Raw genomic sequence first — 22,666 nt, 5'->3', positions numbered from 1 at the left:
TCGCCCTGTACCACCAGCAGAGACAGTTCGAGATCTTTGGCTAGAGTTGATCCATACTCTCAGAGGAGAGTTCGAGAGACTCCAAGGCAGCTCCGACTGCATGCGGGAGCGTAGAGAGGCCTTCCTTCGACTCTTGCGCCCTCGGCCTTTCTTCACCATGGTCCAATGTGTGCTCAGATGGCATTACCGTCCACCTGTGTGGCTTTTCCCTCCTCCCAACTCCTGATTTAGCCTCATTGTACATATGCTGGTTTTTCATTGGGAGAGTCTCCCCTTATGTTTGCTGTAGACCTCTCTAGTAGAGGTAATTGTAGCCCTATGGGTAGTTTCATTAACTAATAGAAGGATCTTTTTCTCGGGAAAAAAAAAAGTTTGTTACAGTGGTATCAGAGCTCAATCGATTTCTCTGCTACCGGGAAATCGGATCCCTTTTCTCACGACACACATGAATTCAGGCAAGAATCAAACGACGACTCTTGCCACCTCTGGAACAGGAGGCAGCACGGAAAATTCGAGTGGATTAGCAGATCACGAATACGGGCCACCTCGGCCTACGCGGTATCAGCTTATGGAGATGCAACGTCAACACCAGGTTGACGAGTGCGCAAAGCAAATGCTCCAATTTGCAAAGGACCCATAGTATGCCAAATTTTTGACCCAGCATCCGATTGACGAAGTGCATACTCATTGGCAGAAAGCCATTGACTCACCAATAAAACCGGCCCTCAAGAAACCTCCTACCCCAAGGATGTTTACTGAAAAAGAACTTGATGACGTCGTCGAAAGACGAGTCAACCAACTTCAGGGAGAGAAGAAGCAATCGAAGAAGCGCAACAAGGGGACTGACTACCCCAGATATTTGGGCCATCAATCTTCTTTTGCAAGAGCACGAAAACAGAAGAAGCATGTACGCTTCGAAGGACTATCCACTTCTTCCTCTTCTGACCATTCGGATAGCTCTTCCTCTTCCGATTCGAGTGAAGAGGACAGAAAGGGCAAGAAGCGAAGCAAGAATCAAAGTTTTGGAAAGAACAAGAAGAAGGCAAAAAAGAGCAAATCCCAACCGGTTTCTGACAGTTCTACTAAGGATTCATCCTCCTCTGAGAGTTCGGACTCCGATGATCACATGTTCTATGCAAAGAAGAAACACTTTTACAGAGCCAATCAATACCATTTTCTCGAGGACAAGGGCAAAAAGACCAGGGAATTTAAGGAAGACATGTGATCCCGAGAGAGAGAGAGAGAGAGAGAGAGAGAGAGAGAGAGAGAGAGAGAGAGAAGAAGAAGAAGAAGAAGAAGAGAATTTTAACGTCGTAGGAAACTGTCCCAAGAGACCTTAAAGATCTATCGGACGAGGAGATTTAAACTCAAGATCTGTTATTTGAGAGAGAGAGAGAGAGAGAGAGAGAGAGAGAGAGAGAAATGAAAATGAAATGAAATTTTATATTAACGTCTTCAAAAGGCCAAAGTGACCTATGAGACTAGAAAGTTACAATGTGGTGGATCTGATACAAAGTCAGAGTCAGAGTAACAAGATGACAACAATGACAAAAATGAAATGACAAATGTCACAATAAAATACTATGGAATCCAAAACTACTAGGTGTGAACAGCAGCTAGCTGGGATAGCTAGATCACAAGAGATCCAGCATCGGTCGCTGGCGGATCTCATCAATCTCCTCCATGGTCAGTAGTCTGACCGGGCGTCGTGCATGTCGAGCCAAAGTGATCCGAATCCTCTGATGCAGCCTCCGTCGATGTTGTGTAGTCCTCCGCAGTCGTGGGCGTTTGGATCTTCCGAGCTCAGTCGCTCGGTCGATCAGTGTGCCTCTGGTGTGAGACGACGAGCTCTGCTGTGGTAGTAACTCCTCCGAGTGTCCAGTGGCAGCTCTAAAGAAATCTGTGATCTGTCTCTCGGACTGGCTAGCCTCTCCTCTCATCAGGCTCTCTCTGTGTCTGCGTAGCTCGAGCAAAAACAAACCCAAGCATCTCTGATCCTCGTACTGCATGACTCTGGAGAATGGTCCAAAGCCCTCTCTGAACAAGCAATGGAAGCGACCTCGTATGTCGTAGTAGACGGGACAGTGGCATGTGTAGTGCAACTCTGTCTCAAGCTCGATGTCACACAGGGGGCATGTCCTGGCCTCTGCTGGTACAACGTTGTATCTCCCAGTCTCGATCCGCAGCTGGTGTGAAGATGTACGTATCTGGCCGATAGCACATCGTATCCCATGAGACAAGTGGGTGTCCATGTATCTCGGCCTCGTCACAAAGCCATCAACCGTAAGCTATTGAGGAGATGCTCTCTGTAGAAAGCCATCTTCGTGCCCAGCTCCTGTGCTGGCTGTATCCATGTCCTCCTGGTGTCTAGCTGAGTCAAGTCCTGGCGGATGAGCCTGGTGATCTCGGACTGTGTAAGAGTCAGAGAGGGTGCATCCAGTGAGTACTGGAAGGGGGGCAATCTGTCTATGCTAAACCCATGCGCCTAAAACCATGATGTCATCTCCCCATACCAGCATGTTGTATCTCCCTGCATGGCTAACTGTCGAGAGGACTCAAGTGCAAGGCGGGCATATTTGTCTCTGGGAAGTTCCCACATGCGGTGTACGAAGCATAGTTACCCGGAACGCGGAACGGGAACGGCGACGGGATCCCCGCGGAATGGGGGAACGGCTAGGAGTTCGGAACGGGAACGGCACGGAACGGGAGGTATAAAAAACACCCAAATAGTGCATTTTTTAGCTTCTTGTGTTTAAATACAAGGAGTATTAGAGTGCTTTGACTCTAATACTCACAAAAAACTCGTTTGAAGACCATTCAATCTTGCTATGACTAGATGATGTGAGAGAGAGAGAGAGAGAGAGAGAGAGAGAGGGAGAGACTCGAGAGAGTGAGAGGGAGAGGGAGAGATTCGAGAGAGTGGGAGGGAGAGGAAGAGAGCTTGAAGGCTTAAAGCCTTGAGCCTTGAGAGAGTGAGTCTTGAGAGGGAGAGATCTTGAGAGTGTGAGAGGGAGAGAGCTTGAGCCTTGAGGATTAGCTTGTGGAGAGAAAGGGGGAGGGGGGTGCATTTTATGAGTCCTTGAGGCCTTGCACACTTCAAAAAGAAGCCCAAACATTTACTTTAATTTTTTCAATTTTTGCCAAATTTGTTTGTAGCCGTTGGCCGTTCCAGGGGCATTCCGGAACGTTTTGGGGGTGTTCGGAACGTTCCGGAACGGCCGTTCCGGTTTGCACTGGCCACCCGGAACGTCAAACGTTTCGGGACGTTTCGGAACGTTCGGGAAGGGAACTGCCCCCCTGGAACGCCGGAACGCCGGAACGGGGGCTAGGGGGCGTTCCCCGGTAACTATGGTACGAAGGAGACCGATCTCGTGAGCGCCTCAACCACTAGTGGGGGGGCAGCTAGCTCTGCTCGAACAATAGCACGTGGTACTAAGGCCTTGGCTCTAATGAGCCGCGAGATCATAGAGACCAGAGGCTTCTCCATGTCCCCCCATCCATCACTGCGGCCTATCCTCCCGTGATGATCTAATGAAGGTCCCCGGATCTCAACTCCATAAAGTAATGCAGAAGCCACCAGAGTGTCAAAGAGCCAGAGCTTCGTCCTAGGCTCCTGAAACTGAACCTGTGAACACATCCTTTCCAATCTACCCAATGCTGCATGGGCTCTGGTCAGTCTAGTCTCTGCTACCCTCCTCAATGAAAATGCTGGCCCACTAAAAACCACTCCGAGGTAAGTGTACGCATCTGTATACTCCACAGTCGCCTGGCCGTATGTGAATGCTGGTGCTGACCTCCTGATCCACTGTGGGGTGGTATTCTGTGTTGCAAGAAACGTTTCCTACTTGGAAACGTCAACAGGTAGAAACGCAAGGAAACGGCAACTCCAAACCCTAGGAAACGTCGGGGATAGAACGAGTCTCTACTATCTAGCAATGCAAATTTCTTGATGAAATGTAAATTATTGAGACTTACTGCATATGACAAATTTTACACTTTGAAGACCAGCATGGCTAAGTTTTTGAACAAATAGAAAGCTGTGCACCTCTATCACCATCTCTCTCAATGTAGTCAAAAACCTCATCCACATACATACCAAATAGAGTAGGAGAGAGCGGGCAGCCCTGCTTCACCCCAATAGTGGAGTGAATCGGGGTGGATAAACCCTCTGAGGTGCGTACCTGCCCCACTACTGACCTGTATAATGCCATGACCCCCCAAATGAGCTCTGTGGGTACTCCCATCTGCTGTAATCTGCGCATCAATCTAGCTCTAGGCACTGTGTCAAAAGCTTTGCGGAAATCCACAAAGCTACAATAGATCCGTTTCCCACGCGATCTACCCTCCTCTATGATGGCTCTGAGTGTCAAGATATGGTCAAGAGTAGAAAAACCCCGGTCAAGAGTAGAAAAACCCCTCTTGAACCCTGCATGCTCGGCTGCGCGTATCCCCTCCCTCTCTGCCCATCTACTCAGCTGCTACTCAAGAATAGATGCGTACAACCGTGCCAAATGTGTGTCCAATCATGATAGTGCGATAATTCCCAGGCTCCATAGGGTCTCCCGACTTGAAGATAGGTACAATAGTAGATAGGCTCCAAGTATCAGGCAAGCCCTCACACATGGCACAGTTAAACATCACTGCTAGAAGCTCTGCTAGTAGATCTCTGGCATGTGTGAAATGCTCAGCCACTAAACCATCATGATCGTAAGCTCTCCCAGTCCTCATCCTGTCAATGGCCTTCCTCACCATCTCCGCGGTGAAAAAAGCACATGTGTGTGGGCATGGATCGGGGGGGTCCGGAAGGGGGGGCTGCTCAGGAACTGTGTACAGAGATGATGCGTACTGGCCCCAGTCCTCTGTAGAAGTGATGGCGGGGGGGGGGGGGGAGAGTTGTAACAGACTTGGACACTCCAAGTCAAGAATCAACCGCGACAGCACCAAATAACCACTTCAAAACAATTCACAGATCACAATAGATTTGCACTGGCCCGGCGGAGTTCCGTGCCTAGAGATATTGGCCCCAAAGACTGGCGCCCCTTTCGGTATTTCTTTTTATATTAATCAGATCAAAGTACAAGAGAGTGGTTAGGGTTTCACTCTCAGACTCTGCGTCCAGATGCTCTGAGAAGTGAGGCCCTCACCACTAATTTAAAGGTTACAAGGGATGCCCAAAAGCAGAGCCCCAAAAGCTTTTAAAATAAAAAGCATAAGAGCTTAAAAGCTCTTCTCTCTCAAGTTCTCCATTTTTTTGGTTTAAAAAAAGCATTCTCTTCAAAAGCGAAATTCGCGTCGCTCATCATTTTTTTATTTTTTTATTTTATTTTTTTTCAGCCTCCGCGACTTCCGGAAATTAGGGTTTTTGGCAAAAATTAGGGTTTGCAGGAATTTTAGGGTTTCTGACAGAAATTAGGGTTTATGTTGTCCGTAGCCACGTCATCACTTTGTGACATACCCCCCTCTTGAAAGCATTGTAATCGACCACGATTACGCCTGCAAAACCGACAAAAGCCATAAACCATCTTAGCAAACACTGACTGTTAGTACCTACGTACTAGGAACACACATCTAGCACATGTACAAAATCGACAGTCACATCACAGGACATCACATGACATTCAACATTCATTCGGATCTTAGACCATGATTTATCGGCAATGTAGCTAGCAATCACATCTAGGTCCAATCGGGACCTCATCGATGTCCGATTGACTAACCCCTATTGCAACCATGTCTATTCGAGATCAATCAGACCAAAATGCTGCAGTCATTTCGTCTATCAGTTCCTGCACTCACAAGAAGTCAAGAACAAATCAGTATCATAATCAGGAATTCCATTTCATAAAGTCATCCAGCAGAATACTGTCAGCTCTCAGTATCCCTCAAGCTCAAAGAGACATCAGTGACTTTAGTATCAAAATCAAGGCATCTGTTGACAAAGGAGCGGAGTAACTCCCCTCTTGTGCATCCCACTGCACCAGATCTTCGGCCAAGCTGAGTTTCTGGGTTCTATTTGGAGTAGACTATGCTAAACCAAAACATCGAGATAAAGTTTCACAATCTGAGGAGTATCTGCTAGGTCCTCCTCCTCCATCCACTTCGCACAAAATGCAGGAAAGTTCTTGAACTTAACCAAGAACCGCCTTCGGACTTTACCTTTCTTCGTATCGTTATGTGCCAAAATCTGTTCAGGAACAAGGATCTTCTCCTTTTCTTCCACTTCGGGTTGCTCATCAGGCTCCCCATCATCAGCCACATCACCCTTAACACGTTTCAAGAGACTCACATGCAATGCATTGTGAATCCTCCAAGCATCTGGCAGTTTCAATCGGAAGGAGACATCATGTATCTTGTCAGTGATCTGGAAAGGTCCGTAGTATCGCATACTAAGCTTTGGAAAAAGCCTCTCCTTTCCCTTTTTCCTTCGTAGGCGTGCCTTCTCAAAAGTAAGAGCACCCAATCATCCTCCTTCAGTTTCAAGTCGCGACAATGGCGATCCGCTGCCTTTTTCTGTCGTTCTTGAGACTCCTGCAAAGTCTCGCGAACCTTGGCAAAAGCCGTATCCAAATCTCGCGAATATTCATCCGCTTCAAATATCTAATCTTTCGTGCTCAGGAAGGATGGAACCTTCGCAGCACTTTCAACAATCTCACATGGCGTCTTCCCCGTCGAAGAGTGTATCGTGTTATTGTAGGCAAATTCCACCAAAGGTAAGTCCTTTTCCCATTGAGTCTTCTAATCCGAGATACAAGACTTCAATAAATCTAAAATCACTGAATTGGCAATCTCAAATTGCCCGTCAGTCTACAAGTGGAACGATGACGAGAACTGCAACCGCGTGCCAATGTTCTCCCAAATTGCCTTCCAAAACAAATTCATAAATCTGGGGTCTCTGTCGGAGACAATCGTCTCAGACGTGCCATGTAATCGGAAAATCATCGTGATCATTTTGTGTTCTTGGGAGATCAAAAATGAAATCCATTGCAATACTTTCCCAGGGGCGGGTGGGTATGGGTAAAGGTTGTAACAATCCCTGTGCCTTATGCATGTCAAACTTGACCTTCTGGCATACCAAGCAACTGCGCACAAACTCTTCCACATACTTCTTGAGTCTCCGCCCAAAAGAAATATCTCTCTACCCCTTTCATGGTGGTAGCAATGCCGCGGTGACCCGTAAAAGGTGGACAGTGGCATTCAGTCATAACCTTTTCCCTCAACAGCTGTGTAACGCACAACATAGTCTTTTTCATCAAGTAGCCTTCCCGAAGGAAGTATCAGCTACTGTCTCCCCATCCCGTATCTGTGTGAAAATATCTGCAAAATCTGTATCTGTGGCATACTGATCGACCATATCCTCGAAGCTCCTATGATGTATCGCGGAAACAGCCAGAACCAACGGTTTCCGAGACAAAGCATCTGCCACCACATTCTTCTGTCCCTGCACATGGACAATCTCGAAGTGGAACTGTGACAAGATGTTCACCCACCGCATCTGCTTTTCCGAAAGCTGCTTCTGTGACAAGAAGTAGCGCAAACTCTGATGGTCTGTAAAGACAGTAAAATCCGCTCCGAGTAGGTAATGCCGCCATTGAGTAAGAGCATGGATAACCGCCAAAAGCTCTTTCTCATAGATCTGTGTTGTCATCTCCGGCCTAGAGAACAAATGGCTCTTGTAAGCTATGACATGGCCTTCTTGCATCAAGACCGTACCCAGACTACGACCACAAGCATCACAATATACTTCAAATGACTTCTGCAAGTCTGGCAAAGTCAAAATAGGTCCCGTAGTCAATTTCTTTTTCAATGTCTGAAAGGCAATCACCTCTGAGGGTCCCCACGAAAAAGATACTCCTTTCTATGTCAAGGTATGCAAAGGGGAAGCAACCTCTGCAAACTTTCGTATGAACTGCCTGTAGTACGAACACAGTCCCAAGAAGCTTCTAACTTCATGGACATTCCTCAAATTGGGCCAATCACGGATAGTCTCTATCTTGGCCGGGTCCATTTGCACTCCTGCTGCTGCTGACACAATGTGTCCCAAAAAGTGTATCTCTGGTAGGAAAAATTCACTTTTCTTTGCATTAATCACTAACGTGTGATCTCGTAATGCCTGAAAGACTTGAAGCAGATGATCTCTGTGTTCTACCTCATTCTTGGAGAAAACAATGATGTCGTCAAAGAAAGTGCCAACAAATAGCCTGTACTCTCGAAAAATCCTGTCCATCATCCGATTAAATGTCGCAGGAGCATTGGTTAAGCCAAAAGGCATCACCAAAAACTCAAATAACCCAAAAGTCGTCCGAAAAGCTGTCTTGTAGACATCTCCTGGCGCTATCCTGATTTGATGATATCCACTCTTCAAGTCAATCCTGCTAAAGCACGAGGATCCCTGTAACTTGTCGAGTATATCATCGATCCTAAGAATCGGAAATCTGTTCTTGATGGTGATTTCGTTGAGAGAGCTATACTCGATGCACATTCTCCAAGATCCATCTTTCTTCAAAAACCAACAACACTGGAGAGCAATACGGTGAAGTACTAGGCTGGACAAGACCCTTTTCCAAGAGGTCTTTCACTTGGTTCATAATCTTTTCATTCTGTACTCGGCTCACACGGTAAGGTGGCCGATTCGGTGACGTGCTTCCAGGTATCAGATCAATGGTTTGATCTTCAGGCCCTCTGAAAAGCAATCGGCATGAGTGTGGAGAAAAAAATCTTGGCGTTCTTTTCTTCAGGTCAAAACATATTCAACCTTTATCCATCGTTCAGTTCTCCCAAAAGAATGAGTAAGAAAACTGAAGTTCATCAAGTACAATCTCTAAGCCCTTCATTTATCAAAGTCGCTTTCTCGGCTCGGTAGTCAACCACGGCGTAGTTCTTGTGGTACCAAGGGATCCAGAGTAGAACGTCACTAGCGTGCCCTGAACACCCCTGTCATTGCAAACGAAGTTTGCCAATGCTCGGTGTAATGGCAACATCCCATCCGGGTGCCAGTCGAACTACCTCCGCCAGTGGTGTCAGTCTGTCGGGCGTAGTTCCAAATCGAGCCGCCAATTCCAAGTGAAAAGAAGTTTGCCTCGGCTCCTTCAAAAGGGCTTCCTGATCCTTCACTTTGCCCCAAAAGCGGCAAAGTTTGTACTTTCATTCATTAGATTCGGTGCAGGTCCCACGCCATGTGGTACCAGTTCTGCTTTTCTATCTGCCTTTTCTGCCACATTCCTCAGCTGCTCTCGAACTCTCAGACCTGTCGTCGTCTTTATCATTTTGTTCTTTCTGTGCCTTTTTAGGACACTTCGCGGGGATATGTCCATGTTCCCCGCATCCAAAGCACTTCCCCTCTCTAATGAAGCGAGCTCTCTCCTCAGGAGTAAGCTTGGGTCGTGCATCATTTTTCTCTAGGTTGCTCTTTTTCTTTCTACTTTCATTCCCATAAGTTTGTTCGGCTGGTTGTGTCATGGCCTCATCTATGGGGTAGGTCAGACGGCCAGAGTGAATGGCAAAGCCCCGCTTCACATGACTCGTCAACTCCTGAATAGAAGCTGACTTCTGTTCCAAGCAGTGATCTCGGATCTCTGTAGGTAGACCCAAGGTAAACCGCTCAATCTGTTCTCTGAACGAGATCTTCTTGAATGAAGAGGCGGGTAGAAAAAAAAGCTCCAGAATCTTTCACAATAAGCATTGATTGTGTCTTTCTTGGTCATCCGAAGATGGTTCCAAGCAGCTCGTATATCTCGTTCATATTCTTGCGTCAACCAAGAAGAAATAAAAAGCTTTTCAAATTTCAGCCATTTAACTGGCGCACTCTTGTTTAAAAGAAGCGTGGACCACCAAGTACGAGCATTCCCCTTAAGGTAAGAGGTAGCTCTCCGAATCTTGGAGTGCTCTGAATAGCGTCCTCCCGCGAAAGCGATGTCAAACTGTTGTATAAAAGACAAAGCCTTCGAAGCATCTGAGTATCCTGAAAAGTATCAAACTTGATCGAGTGGCCACCTTCCTTAAACTCTCGGACTTTCTTGCTTTCATCTTCGAGAAAGTCATACTAGTTGGCTTTGTAAAAATTCTTCTTGTTCGCATAAAACTTTCCGTCATCGGAATCTGAGCTGTCTGTAGACGAGTCCTCAGTAGAACTGTCAGTCTCTGGGCAAGATGTAGCCTTCTTCTTGCCCTTTCCGAAGCTTTGTTTCTTGCTTCGCTTTTTACCTTTTCTGTCTTCTTCGCTCGAATCTGAAGAGCTAGAAGAACTGTCAGAAGAAGAAGAAGAAGAAGAACTGGGTACTCCTTCAAATCGAACACGCTTCTTCTGTTTCTTTGCCTTGTCAAAAGTCGACTGACGACCCAAATAACCTGGAAAGTCAGTGCTTTTCTTCTGCTTTTTGCCGTGCTTTTTGGCTTTCTTTTGCGCGTCAAAAAGCTAAGCAATCCGTGCATCAACCACGTTCTCCAGTTCCTTCTCCGTATATTTCTTGGAGGCAGAAGGTTTCTTGAGAGCGGGTTTCGGGAGTGGTGTTGTGGTTCTTTGCCACTCCATTTGTACCTCTTCCAAAGAGGTCTGGTTCATATATTTTGCCATCTTTGGGTCCTTGGCAAAAATTGAGCATCATCTTTGTTGCATCGCCGATCAACTGGCGACGCTCCATCTCTCGCCGCTCCGCCTGAGTAGGCCAAGGCGGGCCATACTCTCTGCCGGAATCTTCGTTGTGATCCCAGCCCACATCTCCAGATGCAGAGGGAGTCGACTGATCATTGCCTGAAGCCATAGGTGCCGCGGAAAAAAAAATTCGGGGATCGGATTTCTCGTAGAAGAGAAATCGGCCGTGCTCTGATACCACTATAACAGACTTGGACACTCCAAGTCAAGAATCAAACACGACAACACCAAATAACCACTTCAAAACAATTCACAGATCACAATAGATTTGCACTGGCCCGGCAGAGTTCCGTGCCTAGAGATATTGGCCCCAAAGACTGACGCCCCTTTCGGTATTTCTTTTTATATTAATCAGATCAAAGTACAAGAGAGTGCTTAGGGTTTCACTCTCAGACTCTGTGTCCAAATGCTTTGAGAAGTGAGGCCCTCACCACTAATTTAAAGGTTACAAGGGATGCCCAAAAGCAGAGCCCCAAAAGCTTTTAAAATGAAAAGCATAAGAGCTTAAAAGCTCTTCTCTCTCAAGTTCTCCTTTTTTTTGGTTAAAAAAAAGCATTCTCTTCAAAAGCGAAATTAGCGTCGCTCATCATTTATAAATTTATTTTTTTTATAAAAAAAAAAATCAGCCTCCGCGATTTCTAGAAATTAGGGTTTCTGGCAGAAATTAGGGTTTGCAGGAATTTTAGGGTTTCTGGCAGAAATTAGGGTTTATGCTGTCCATAGCCACGTCATCACTTTGTGACAAGAGTGCTCCTGAAAGAGCCGCCATGCCTCACGTGAGTCCTGACTCAAGAACAGCTGATATAGATCCTGCTCTAGCCGAGCCAAAAATGCCCTCTTCTTCCGCCGCACTAGGCGTCGGAAGTCAATCTATGACTGTCTGTGAGTGATGTCCCCCAAAAGCACCTCCCTCTGAAGTCTAGCTCTAGTGTCCGGGCATTCCTCATCATACCAACTGTTCTGGGGCATGCTCCCCGAACGGCGTCTCTGCTCAGGCTGGGTATGTGGGTATGCCTCTGCTGCTGCATCATGTAGTGTCTGTGTCAATATAGTAGTAAGCTCCTCCAGAGGTCGCCCTGGCTCCTCTGTGCATAGGCGTCTGTAGATCCCATCTATGTATACAGAGTCTCTCCCGCGTGAAGGTGTAGCGAGTAGGGGCTGCTGTCCGTAGCCTGTGTGCTACACTAAACTGAAAGGAGATGGTCATTGACACAAGAGTATGATCCACTGCCACACCAACAAGTCTGGGTCCAATCGTGAGATCCTGGATACTAGAGATGAGGCTCGGCTGTGCCATGACATAGTCCACTGTGCTGGCTCCATGTCTGTGCCCCTGAGGCGAGAAATCTATGTAGGCCATTCAAGATGGCCAATCCATGTGCAGTCCCCATGTCTATCAAGTGTCGTCCATACTCAATGTGTTCTCCATCTTGTGATAGTCTCGATAGGCATGTCTCTGCAGCATCCAGCTCTCTCAGCATCTCCTCTGAAGTATCATAAAATATTGTCTGATGATGGGCAGTCCTAGCATTGAAATCCCCTAGAATGATGATGTCACCATCTCTAGAGAACTCCCATATGTCATCATCCAAAATAGAGAAAGGGGACTGTCCTCTGGGTGGTGCATACACTGACGTGCTCGGGGGGAGGTAGCAAATAGCAATGTAAAGATATCTGTCTATTTCTGCTCTCAGTCTCACCCACATGTACCTAGCTTGCTCATCTCTGCGGGCTATATGTATCAATGGCTGCAACTCCTCCCTGAATAACACTGCCACTCCTCCTGATCCCCGCCCTCTGCGCTCTGATCGTGTCTCCTGTCTATAGGCAGTCTCCCATCTATATCCACTGATGTGAGTCATAGACTGCCCATGGGCCTGATGTGTCTTAGAGTAGAAGACGATGTCTCTTCCCCTGAAACTATCCCACATCAAGTCGCATAGATCCATTACAATTCCACGTGGCAACTTTGAGGGTGGTCCCACAGGTCTCACACCGTCATGTGGAGCGCCGCTCTACAATCACAACCCGGCCATCTCTGTAGAAGGCCGTCTTTCCCTTCTCCCTTGCCGCTTGAATCTCTAGCATTACCTGTCTCATATGCGCAAGCTGTGTGAGAGTGAGGTCATCTCCAAGGAATATGCCCGTTTTCTTTAGTGTAGGACGCTTCTTCAAGAAGTCCTTCTTTGCCTCCATGGATGGGAAACGGATGATTAGAGCTCTCCCTTTTGAAGTCTCCACATTGCCTTGTGTCTTCTTCCCCACCCTCCATGCCTTTGTATGAGTAGCCTCACTACCCATCATGCGGAGAAGTTCTTCAACTTCCCCTTCCACATCATCTCGGTCTTTTAGACCGGTTACTCTTATATGCAAAGCTCTAGTTTTCCTTCGTTGTTCTTCTGAGAGAGAGAGAGAGAGAGAGAGAGAGAGAGAGGGGGGGGGGGGTGTTTTATTGTTTGCTTCATTATTGACAAGAAACCTCAAACAATAAGGAGTCATAGGAAATCGAAAACCAGAAGAATGATAAAAGGCATCATTTGATTAAAAACTTGCTGACATTAAATTCACCTTGGCCCAAACTCACAAACGGCTCCCTCTCTCGCCACTTTTTCTCCAAATATGCTCCCTTTCCTTTCCAGCTCTGCTGCTCCTTATTTTTCCAATCAAAATCCCAGGAGGATCTTAAATGGGAGAGTTCCTCTTTCTTGTTTGTTCTAGGATCAACCATATCAAAGTGGCAGGCTGTCATTCTTATACTGCCAACGCTTACTTCCATCTCATCTAGTGCATTCTCAAGATACACCATGGCACGAGACTGCCTATTAGTGGAGCTTTTACCTGAGCAAGGTCTCCTTGCATCCCTGTTCTCTTTATCCTCTTTTCTAAGAGCCTGCTTCAACAGGGGAGTAGCACATTGTACTTCCTGAAGAGATTCTCCAGCATCCCAACCTACTTTGCTTCTGGCCAAACTATTGAGGGATACTAACTCAGGCCTTGGCTCCATAGCAGATGGACAAATTTCTCGAGTCAGATGTGGCTGCTGAGGCAGCTTGGAGGTCCCACATTCATCACTGTGACGTGTGACACATTGATCAGTGGCAGTGTTTGTCTGGTGCACCAGCTGTTCTTTGGTAGCTTGCATTACCAACTTCTTCTCTTCCTCTTTCGTACTTGACTCTGACTCATCAGCTACTTGCTTCGTATGACCAATTGAGATAGCGAGGGCCTCGACCCAAGAAGTAAGATCTTCCTGTAGTGCAAACAAATGGTTTTGCTTAGTGAAATAAAAGCATTGATCAAAAAATGTACCTTAAACATTCATTAATGCAGCTCACTTGAGACTCCAGGATCAAAGAAATTGTTTTAGAACCGGGAGCCAATATTTGAAACTCGCACTCCTCAGACAACATCTGCAGCAATATGTTCTTTCATTATAAAATGCCATTTTTTTAGTAGCATGCCCGCCAAAATTTCTGACAGACGTGCAAAACACCTCATCCCCCTACACAATTACCGGTGCAACGCTAAAGGGTAAGTAAAAGTTTCCTCTCATAATCAAACCTTAATGCCCACAATTCTGGTCTGGTTGTTAGAAGCTAATTGTTTAAAGCCAAATGGAAAAGAAAGCAGGCTTTCAAACAATAACAGTATTCAGCTGCAATCAAGCTCAAAATAACATTTTATAAAAACATACCCGCACAGTTGCTCCAAGTAGAGAAGTCACATAGCGAACATGCTTTCCCTTTATATCGAAGTTCTACAGCAAAAGAATTTGATGAGCTTTGCTGTATATTGTTGCATGTAGGCAACCTGATAACTATTAATTACAAAGTCGGGTCAAAAGAACCTTAAAGACGAAGAGTTTGCCAGGACACAAAACAAGATAGCGATCATCCAGCCTCTTCTGATTGATAGCTTTCCTCTGAACCCTTCCATGCTTGATAATGCTCTTGTCCTTTGGAAGATAAAAAAGAGTTTTGAGCAATCCTGTATATATTTTTGATCAACTATAGCATTGCCACTTGAACCTTTTATTTTGAATAAGCTCATACCAGTCCAACAATCCCCTTCTCCCTTCCGATTCGTACCACGTCCTCAATTGCAACATTGTTCGCAATGCACTGCAAACAGATTTTGAATAAGCATCAGACATTAGTGACTACTGTAGATTATATGACCAGCAGAAGCTTCAAGATGAAAATGTATTATCATTCATAAGGAGGAGTAATGTTGACATTTAAGGAGGTTTAGTAGCAGTTCTTCAATGTAAAATCAACCTCAAACAATAAAACCATCTGAAAAAGGAATCTAAACATACATCTTGATGCTGAGTAAAGGTTTAGAAGCTTCAAAGTACCTCCAAAATATGCTGTAGGCAAAATTTTTCTGCAATATTCTGAGCTGCAACCTCCCATTGATCCGAACTAGAAACATGCACAGGCTACAGCTTGTTAATGCTAAAAAGACACTTAATGAACTAACTTCAAGTTTGCACAAGTAGTAGCTGAAATACTTGAAAACTAGCGATAAGTTGCAATCATCTGAGCTGTTGACTTCGGCATGCTTATTGAATGATGAGAAGGTTTGAGACTACAAAAAAGATGCATCCAATGGAAGAATTAGGAAAACTCCGCAACATCCCATTAAAAGAGAACTACTTGCATGATAAAAGTCTATAGATTCTAATCCTATTGAAGCAACTTTGTGAGACGCCACAAGAAAAGCCCATACCAGAAAAATCCGGTCCCGATCTTGAAGATAAAATGTTTCCATTGGTAAATCGACTTCCAAAATACCATATCGCCATTCCCCTCTCTACATACAGATCCAAAAAATTGATTAATTAAGCCCCCAGAATTCCAGCTAATTGGAAAGTTCTAACATGGATCTGTATAGCAAATTCATCCATGCAAAATTTGCAAAATTGTTACAATGGTGATTGTTGTTTACCAAGAAAACTGTATGGCGTTTTTAAGATACTGCCCTGTCCCAAACGTCACAGGCATTTGCAAGTATATGTAAGACCCACAAAAGATTATAAACATCTCAGGCTCCGATAGTGATTATTTCTCTTTATAAATATTCAAAAAGATTATGCATTAATTGCAATCAAGATTTGCAGATAAAAAGCAGCACCAACAGAGATTTCTCTTAGCCACAAAGCTTTCATATTGTGGAATCTCAAGCTCAAAAATTCACTCAGAAGTCATTCCCATGCAGAATCTCTGTAATGGAGCCTAGGAAAGAATGAGCTTTATTGTTCTTTTTTTTTTATTTCCATAACCACAAACATGTAGTGCATGCTGGAACATAAAGCTAGCCAAACAACCAAAAGAAGGGCAAAATCTTTCAAAGGCCATGTAGGCATATCCAAATGACTGAGGTAAACACAATTTAATTTAGCATGCCAGTAAGTTACACGGCAGACACAAATTTAATTACAACCATACTCGTATGTTAGCTGAACCATACCCGTACCAAAAATTAGATTGGTAAGAAAAATTCAAGCTTGTGGGCATTAATGCTGATTGGCATTCATGGTATTAATGATGCGGGCATTAATGATGATTGAGATTCATGGTATTAATGATGCAAGCATTAATGGTGGTTGAAATACATGGTAGTTTCAAGACTAAAGTATATTGTGAAAAGTTTTATATTTCTATGGTGCTTTGAGTGCTTTGAGTGGATATTCGTTTGTGTTTTTCCAAATAAAAGATGGGTCGGGATATTTCAAGTTCAATGGTCAAAACATACTTCAATACCCATGTCCGTTTCCCATAAGGAAAAAACTATGCATGATGCAACTAACTCAAACCAGCATAATGAGTACCTTGGATCCTTCAGGAATGATTGAATTTCGATAATCAGATCTGCTAGTATATGACACTTGAAAGGAAAAAAGCTGCGGGTAACTTAATGAAGGGAGTTCCAAAGAAGCATCCATATGTATTCACCCTCCTCAAGAAGGGATCACTAGCATCACTGATACTGACATCAAAGTTATAAAGAAAAACTTTGCCACATTGCTCGAAAAATGGTTTTTTTTGCTGATAGAGCTACGGGTGGAAGCCACACTTGAGGTTGTTGTCGATGTGATTCGTTTGATGGCAGTGCCCAAAATGATGTCCCTGATCTCTTTCATTCATGGCTGCTCTTATATCATGAACATCGTGCTGGTGCTGTTTAATAGTGCCACCCACAAGGCGGTCTATGGCAACTGTGGCAACCCAGTCTCTCTTCTGGCTTCCCCAAGTATATATCAACATTCAAGGAAATCATGCTGGTGACAATGCCGCAACTGCCAAAAAAAAAAGACGGACTGCAGCACTGGCTATATCAATTTCTCTGCCAATGTAGGCTGTGTAACCAAAGTCTGGACTCCAGACTTGTTGTAGCCTATGTTTAGTGACAAAAACTCCGCATTAGAGACTCAGATATCGGCTTCGCGTTTTCGGCGAGGAAACGTCCCTGTACTCAAAAGGCACCCAAAAGTAAAGCCAACCGTCGGCGAAGATCGGCAAAACGGGGCCACCGTGGTTGGTGGCTGGCATTAGCGGGAAAAAAACATAGGTTAGGACCATGCACGCATTTTTCTATGTAAGCGAATATATTAATTGGTAAGCGTAATGAGGTTTTTCACTTTCCAGATCTTGGAGTGAGCCACTTAGCCCGAACTCAACCGTTGGATGCTTCAAATCTGGGTCGTAGAACAGCAAACGATGGAACTATAAACAGTGTAGAGGTCAGTTTTACATTGGGTGCTTTACACGTCTCGTAAGAAAAGCTCCTAGCACGAGCAAGGGGTGTTGTCGGTCTCTTATAACCAAAATAGCGTGTAAACTCAACTTATAACTGACTTGAGTATTTTAAATGACTTACCACAACTAAAAGGTGACTAAATGAATGATCGGTTTTCAAACTTTGAAGGTGCTAGCACATGTAAGAATACATCTTCTCAATTTTCTTTGAAAGTGACTTGCTGACATATTTCATCAGCACGGATTAAGTCCTTGACTTGATGTCGTTCGTCATCAGTAAACAATCCCACAACAACTAGAGTTGAGGTTGAAAACCTGACATAAACATGAAGGGAGTAAACCTAGTCGCAACATGCTTTGCATCATGATAAGCAAACTCCAAACTAGAGAGGCAATCTTTCCAATTGGATTGCTTCTCGCTAACGTAGCATATCCTTTAGCACTAGATTAACACTTGCAAGTTGTCCATTTATCTCTGGATGAGCGATAATATTGATCTTCATTTATTTCTCCCCAACCATTTACAGACAGTCTTCTAGAAATGACTGGTAAACGTGGGTCACAATTACTCCCAATATAATAAGTAATCTATACAATCGACATAGATTATGAACAACCAACTTGGTTAACTTTATAGATTGAATAGTAAACTGAATAATTTTTATAGTTTAGACAATTTATCTACAAGTAGCCATACCAAGCCATCACCTCGTATGGTGGTTGGTAGACCCATAATAAATCTCAGAAAGATACTGCACCCATGGTGCAAAAATGCTTCACAAGTTATCATTTTCATCAAGTTCCATGTTGCTCCAAATATACCTTTGCTAAACAGTAGGGCCCATAACACTTAGTGTGCATACATTTAGTAAAAACTTATCCGAGTCCGTATTTTTAAGACTATAGTTGTGAATGCTTATGGCGGATGTTATGCTCATAGCACACATGAAAAATGAGGGAATAAAATGTGTAAATAGTTCTATAAAAAGAAACTAAATATTTTCCATTGTAATTACTTGAAAGTCTTGCTAAAACATTTGGACCGTAATAGAATGTAAAAATGAATCACATCTAGGTACAAATGATGAAACATTTTCATTAACAGAACATAGCCTTGTTATATGCGTAAACAACCATCCATTGATGTTGCTTAACAGTATTTGTAACCTTAACAAGTCTTCCTTGGTATCCAAAAATTTCTAGCCATGGAAATTGTTTTTAATACTACGTGCTCAAAATGGTCTAATAAGCAGATTTGACAAGCACGTGGGGACTCAATCACGATACATAATTGGAAAAGCAGGTGCCAGTGTCAATCTCAGAGACTCATATTCTCCACATGTGGAATATGTCTCATTTAATGATGTTAGGAAATATGACATCCATCAAGTAATTACTGGATGTACTTGCATGCAAAGGTAACTAAAAACACTCAGTAACATGAGTGACAGGAACCCTCATGAATCTTGCCCACATCATCTGATGTAAACTCCATGAGTTCCTAGACCATGTTGCCCACCTTGTGATAAACAACATGTTCCAAACGAAACCTTACCTTGTCGGCCTATAATGGTTTCAATAGGGAGTGAAACTTCATTGATCAGAATGAATAGTTAATAAAGAAAGTAACGTGTGTCAAAGATGGTACCTGGTACACTACCTTTCCAAAACCCTTTGCTCCTAGATGACCTTGTATTGTCATGTGTCTAAAGAGTTAAGTGGATAAAAGCATTGCAGCATATGCATCCCACTTGTAGAGCTCAACCAAAGCATACTTAGAAAAGAAATAGAACCAAAGTGTGTGCTTAATACGAGGTGAAAAGTAATGCATACTTACCAAGAGATTAAGGGCAATTTTCAAACCTCAAAGGTACGTTACCAAAATTCTATCCTCAAAGGCCTATTATTTCGTTGACATGTTAAACACTAAAAGTAGAGATTAGACAAATATTTAATTGATAACCGTGGGTGTTGCCTTGGCAATCCAAACCCCTTGGTTAGATTATGTAAAGAAACTTCTTAAATCAATAGGTAGCTGAGACCAACGTAGGCTACCGTGCTACCAATAAATGATTGTAAGCAACTGGTAAAGTGAACTTAGCTACTACTCCTTGGGAGTTGAGAATTTCTTTCCTTGAAAGTGCAAATGTGAAGAGGCGAATGGCCATCAACACTTATGGAGGGCTTTACCATTAGCTGGGTCATATGCCTAAAATAACCACTTCCATAGACACGATCAATGCTATAGACTAAGCAACAGATCCTCTCAAGTTGGAATCATATTCACAATTGGATCTTTGAAACCATTGTATTTTCCCTTTGAAAGAAGAGAGAAAATCCCCGAACCAAAAAGAAGAAAGCCATACCACTACCTTTGTCTTAACTCTCTCTCTCTCTCTCTCTCTCTCTCTCTCTCTCTCTCTCTCTCTCTCTCTCTCTCTCTCTCTCTCTCTCTCTCTCTCTCTCTTGATGTGCCTCTTAAGGCCATAGAAATATACTAGTGGAGAGCAGAAGACCACAATGTCTATCCACAAAAATATTAAGTTAGTGGAGCTGCTCAACAGCTTTGATTTGGAAAATATTCAATAGCTATTCTCTACCATCACCAGTAATAGCTAAGTTCTCGTGCAAATAAGGAGGATAAATCACATCAGAATTTAGTTTTTTAATAGCTACAAAGAACGGATTAAAGACTTTTGCTTATCACGAACGGGTGGGCAACAATGTCAAGGAGGTGCTCATTGAGCACAAGTGTATAAACTCTAATCTACGTCTACGAGCAACACCGACGGGGTTTCCTACTAACCGACCAAATTGTGCATTTTCTAATCTCCACAAGAGTTCCTATATTTAACTCGTGTAATATGTACTTAGCTTTTATGCTTTGACTATTGCAAATATCTATCCCTCAAACTAAGAATATTGGAAGCTGACGGAATGCATAATGGGCATTTTGTATGCATTACATGCATCAATGCAAAAACTTATGTACATCACTAGCACTAGAAGAGCTCTTGCCAAAAGGGGGTTATTCTCCTATGACCACTTATACAATACTCCTGGGTGTGTGCTTGGCTTTGGTATGCTACAATATCTCCTACTTTCTCCAAAAGAAAGTCTTGAGTATCCAGTCCCTACCTTTGAAACCTTTGAGTGTTTCAAACTAAAGCTCCACCAGGAAATACCAAAGTACTTACACCCAACTATTTCGATGCGTATGGTAAATGTCTCCGTATTCATGCCCATGCATCCATGTATTGACTTCTTCTATGATGACGAGGTCAGGACTACTGCGACTATGCTTATTTGCAAGTTGGAGAAATGCATTGATTTTCTAGACGATTCTTGGAATGTCCATGATTCTAATGGCATCTCTTGTGCAAGGTGGATAAGAAGTCTATTGTGTGTAAGTGCATGATAGTCTCTCAAAACTTCATAACTTCCTTCTATGACATGAGGTGACATTGAGTGAATGGCCATTTGGTAGCTATGGACTAGGATTTGTGTGATGACATCAATACTCATTTGAGGGCGCTTGAGGTATGGTGTGGACATGACTTGGTGGCAATTGTTAGCATTCAAGGTAATATCACACTATGATAGGTGTGCTAGTACTTAGAGAATGATGTTGACCTCAATCTACCTCCTCCAAAAATCATTTTCCAATGTAGCATGTTAAAGGTAGTATGTTTTACAAGTATAAATTGATGTTGCATTTATGCACACTTTTCCTTTCCTTGTTTGCTATTGTGTACGAGTGAGTGATGCATGCATGTGTGCAGAGCAGGAAAGGAGAAGAGGAAGAAGAACAAACTATGTGAGGTGGAGTAGAGTGGCAAGAATCCCTCACTCCTTAATCCTTTATGTATGTAAAGAATAAGTGAGTAGTTCAATGGGCAACGGACACTGGACACGGGCAAGGCACATGTCGTCTTTACCTTAACAACCTCCCACTTACAGATGAATGTGCTGATAAGTGGGTCCTACTAGCTAAACTATTGTATGTACAAAGAAAATAGGTAAGAGACTCCCTCAACCTATGCCCTGTAGCTCGCTCATTTAATCTACATACAACCGTATCGGCTCTAGTCATAGGGAAACGTGTGTATTCACACTAGAGTCTGTATGAAAATCTTGCAGATATCTTTGTATGGTTTGCATAGCTCCACAATGCATCATGCCGATGTCAATCATCATATGATTGACAACCCTTGCTGCAAATGCTTGCACTACAGCTACTAGTTTGGGCATCAACACTAGTAGGTCGTATTCGACAGATTTTTTTCGTGAAAATTTAGCAAAAAACTCAAAAAATCTCACCAAATTACATAAAGACAAACACTCAGTGTCTCCATAAACAGATCCACAAAATGGTCTACATACGCTGCCAAAAGCTTGGCAAACTGGCTCACTCCTGAATGAGTGGCTCTATGGACCTGTACCTATCCAAAAAGCTGCAAACCTCTAAACCTGGTACCTGCAAGCTATAGCTAGCTCAAACTATATCCGCAAATGCATACATAGCATGAAATTGCACAAGACCGTACCAAAAGCTCTCTAGAATGCTCCACATAGTTGTACATGAGCACTATGTGTGTCGCATCAGCTGTGCTATGGATCCACTAATGTGTTAAAAGGTATGGATCCACTAATGTGTTAAAAGGTATGGATCGACGAACATTATTTGCAAGCATAGCAAACAAGACCAAGATATCCTTGACATATCGAATATGGCCTCAAAGGTGGATAAATTCAACGGATCCGGCTTCCACACTTGGCAGATCAAAGTTAAATTCTATTTGATGCGCAAAAATTTATGGAACGTGGTCAAGCCTCTCGTAGCCGACGAATCTAGAACATCCGTTGCAGTTACAAGGGCATTATCTGCCGAGCTACAAAGGAAAGACGAACAAGCTTTTGGTATAATCCTAACCTCCTTAGAAGACGATTTTATTCATTATTTGGACGATGTTGATTCTTCAAGTGCTGCTTGGATAGAGTTAGAGAAGCTTTTTGGTGCCAAAGCTAAGTATTCAAAAATGAGTTTAAAAATGGAATTATATTCCATCTGCACGCGTGAAGATGAAAATATTGCAGCTTTAGCCAATAGGCTAAAGAGTATTAGAACTCAACTTGTTTATGTCGAAGCTTCAGTACCAGAAGAAGATCTCATAGCCATTTTGTTAAAAAGTTTGACTGACAAATTTCATCAGATTGTTACTGTTTTAAAAGAGAAAGATCCGCTGCCCTCCTTGGA

At 43.6% G+C, this 22,666-nt stretch overlaps 1 protein-coding gene across 1 annotated transcript in view; it reads right to left on the bottom strand.

The window, feature by feature from the left end:
- Positions 1-17,219, bottom strand: part of LOC147450356 (uncharacterized) — a 34,499-nt gene extending 17,280 nt beyond the window's left edge. Inside the window, exons 1-9 of the mRNA XM_086519595.1 lie at positions 16,482-17,219; positions 15,380-15,463; positions 15,162-15,238; positions 15,006-15,072; positions 14,701-14,769; positions 14,496-14,603; positions 14,343-14,405; positions 13,984-14,058; positions 13,217-13,898 (exon numbers count right to left, since the gene is read on the bottom strand). Coding sequence (XP_086375721.1) covers positions 13,217-13,898; positions 13,984-14,058; positions 14,343-14,405; positions 14,496-14,603; positions 14,701-14,769; positions 15,006-15,072; positions 15,162-15,238; positions 15,380-15,463; positions 16,482-16,595 — 1,339 coding nt within the window. The 5' untranslated portion in view covers positions 16,596-17,219. The remainder of the gene's footprint in view (positions 1-13,216; positions 13,899-13,983; positions 14,059-14,342; positions 14,406-14,495; positions 14,604-14,700; positions 14,770-15,005; positions 15,073-15,161; positions 15,239-15,379; positions 15,464-16,481) is intronic.
- Between the last annotated feature and the right edge of the window lie 5,447 nt (positions 17,220-22,666).

Source organism: Adiantum capillus-veneris, chromosome 9 (genome assembly GCF_014529385.1).
Source record: "Adiantum capillus-veneris isolate H3 chromosome 9, ASM1452938v2, whole genome shotgun sequence".
In the NCBI taxonomy this organism is placed as follows: domain Eukaryota; kingdom Viridiplantae; phylum Streptophyta; class Polypodiopsida; order Polypodiales; family Pteridaceae; genus Adiantum; species Adiantum capillus-veneris.
The sequence above is the reverse complement of the archived record's forward strand: the minus strand, read 5'-3'. Positions and strand labels throughout refer to the sequence as shown.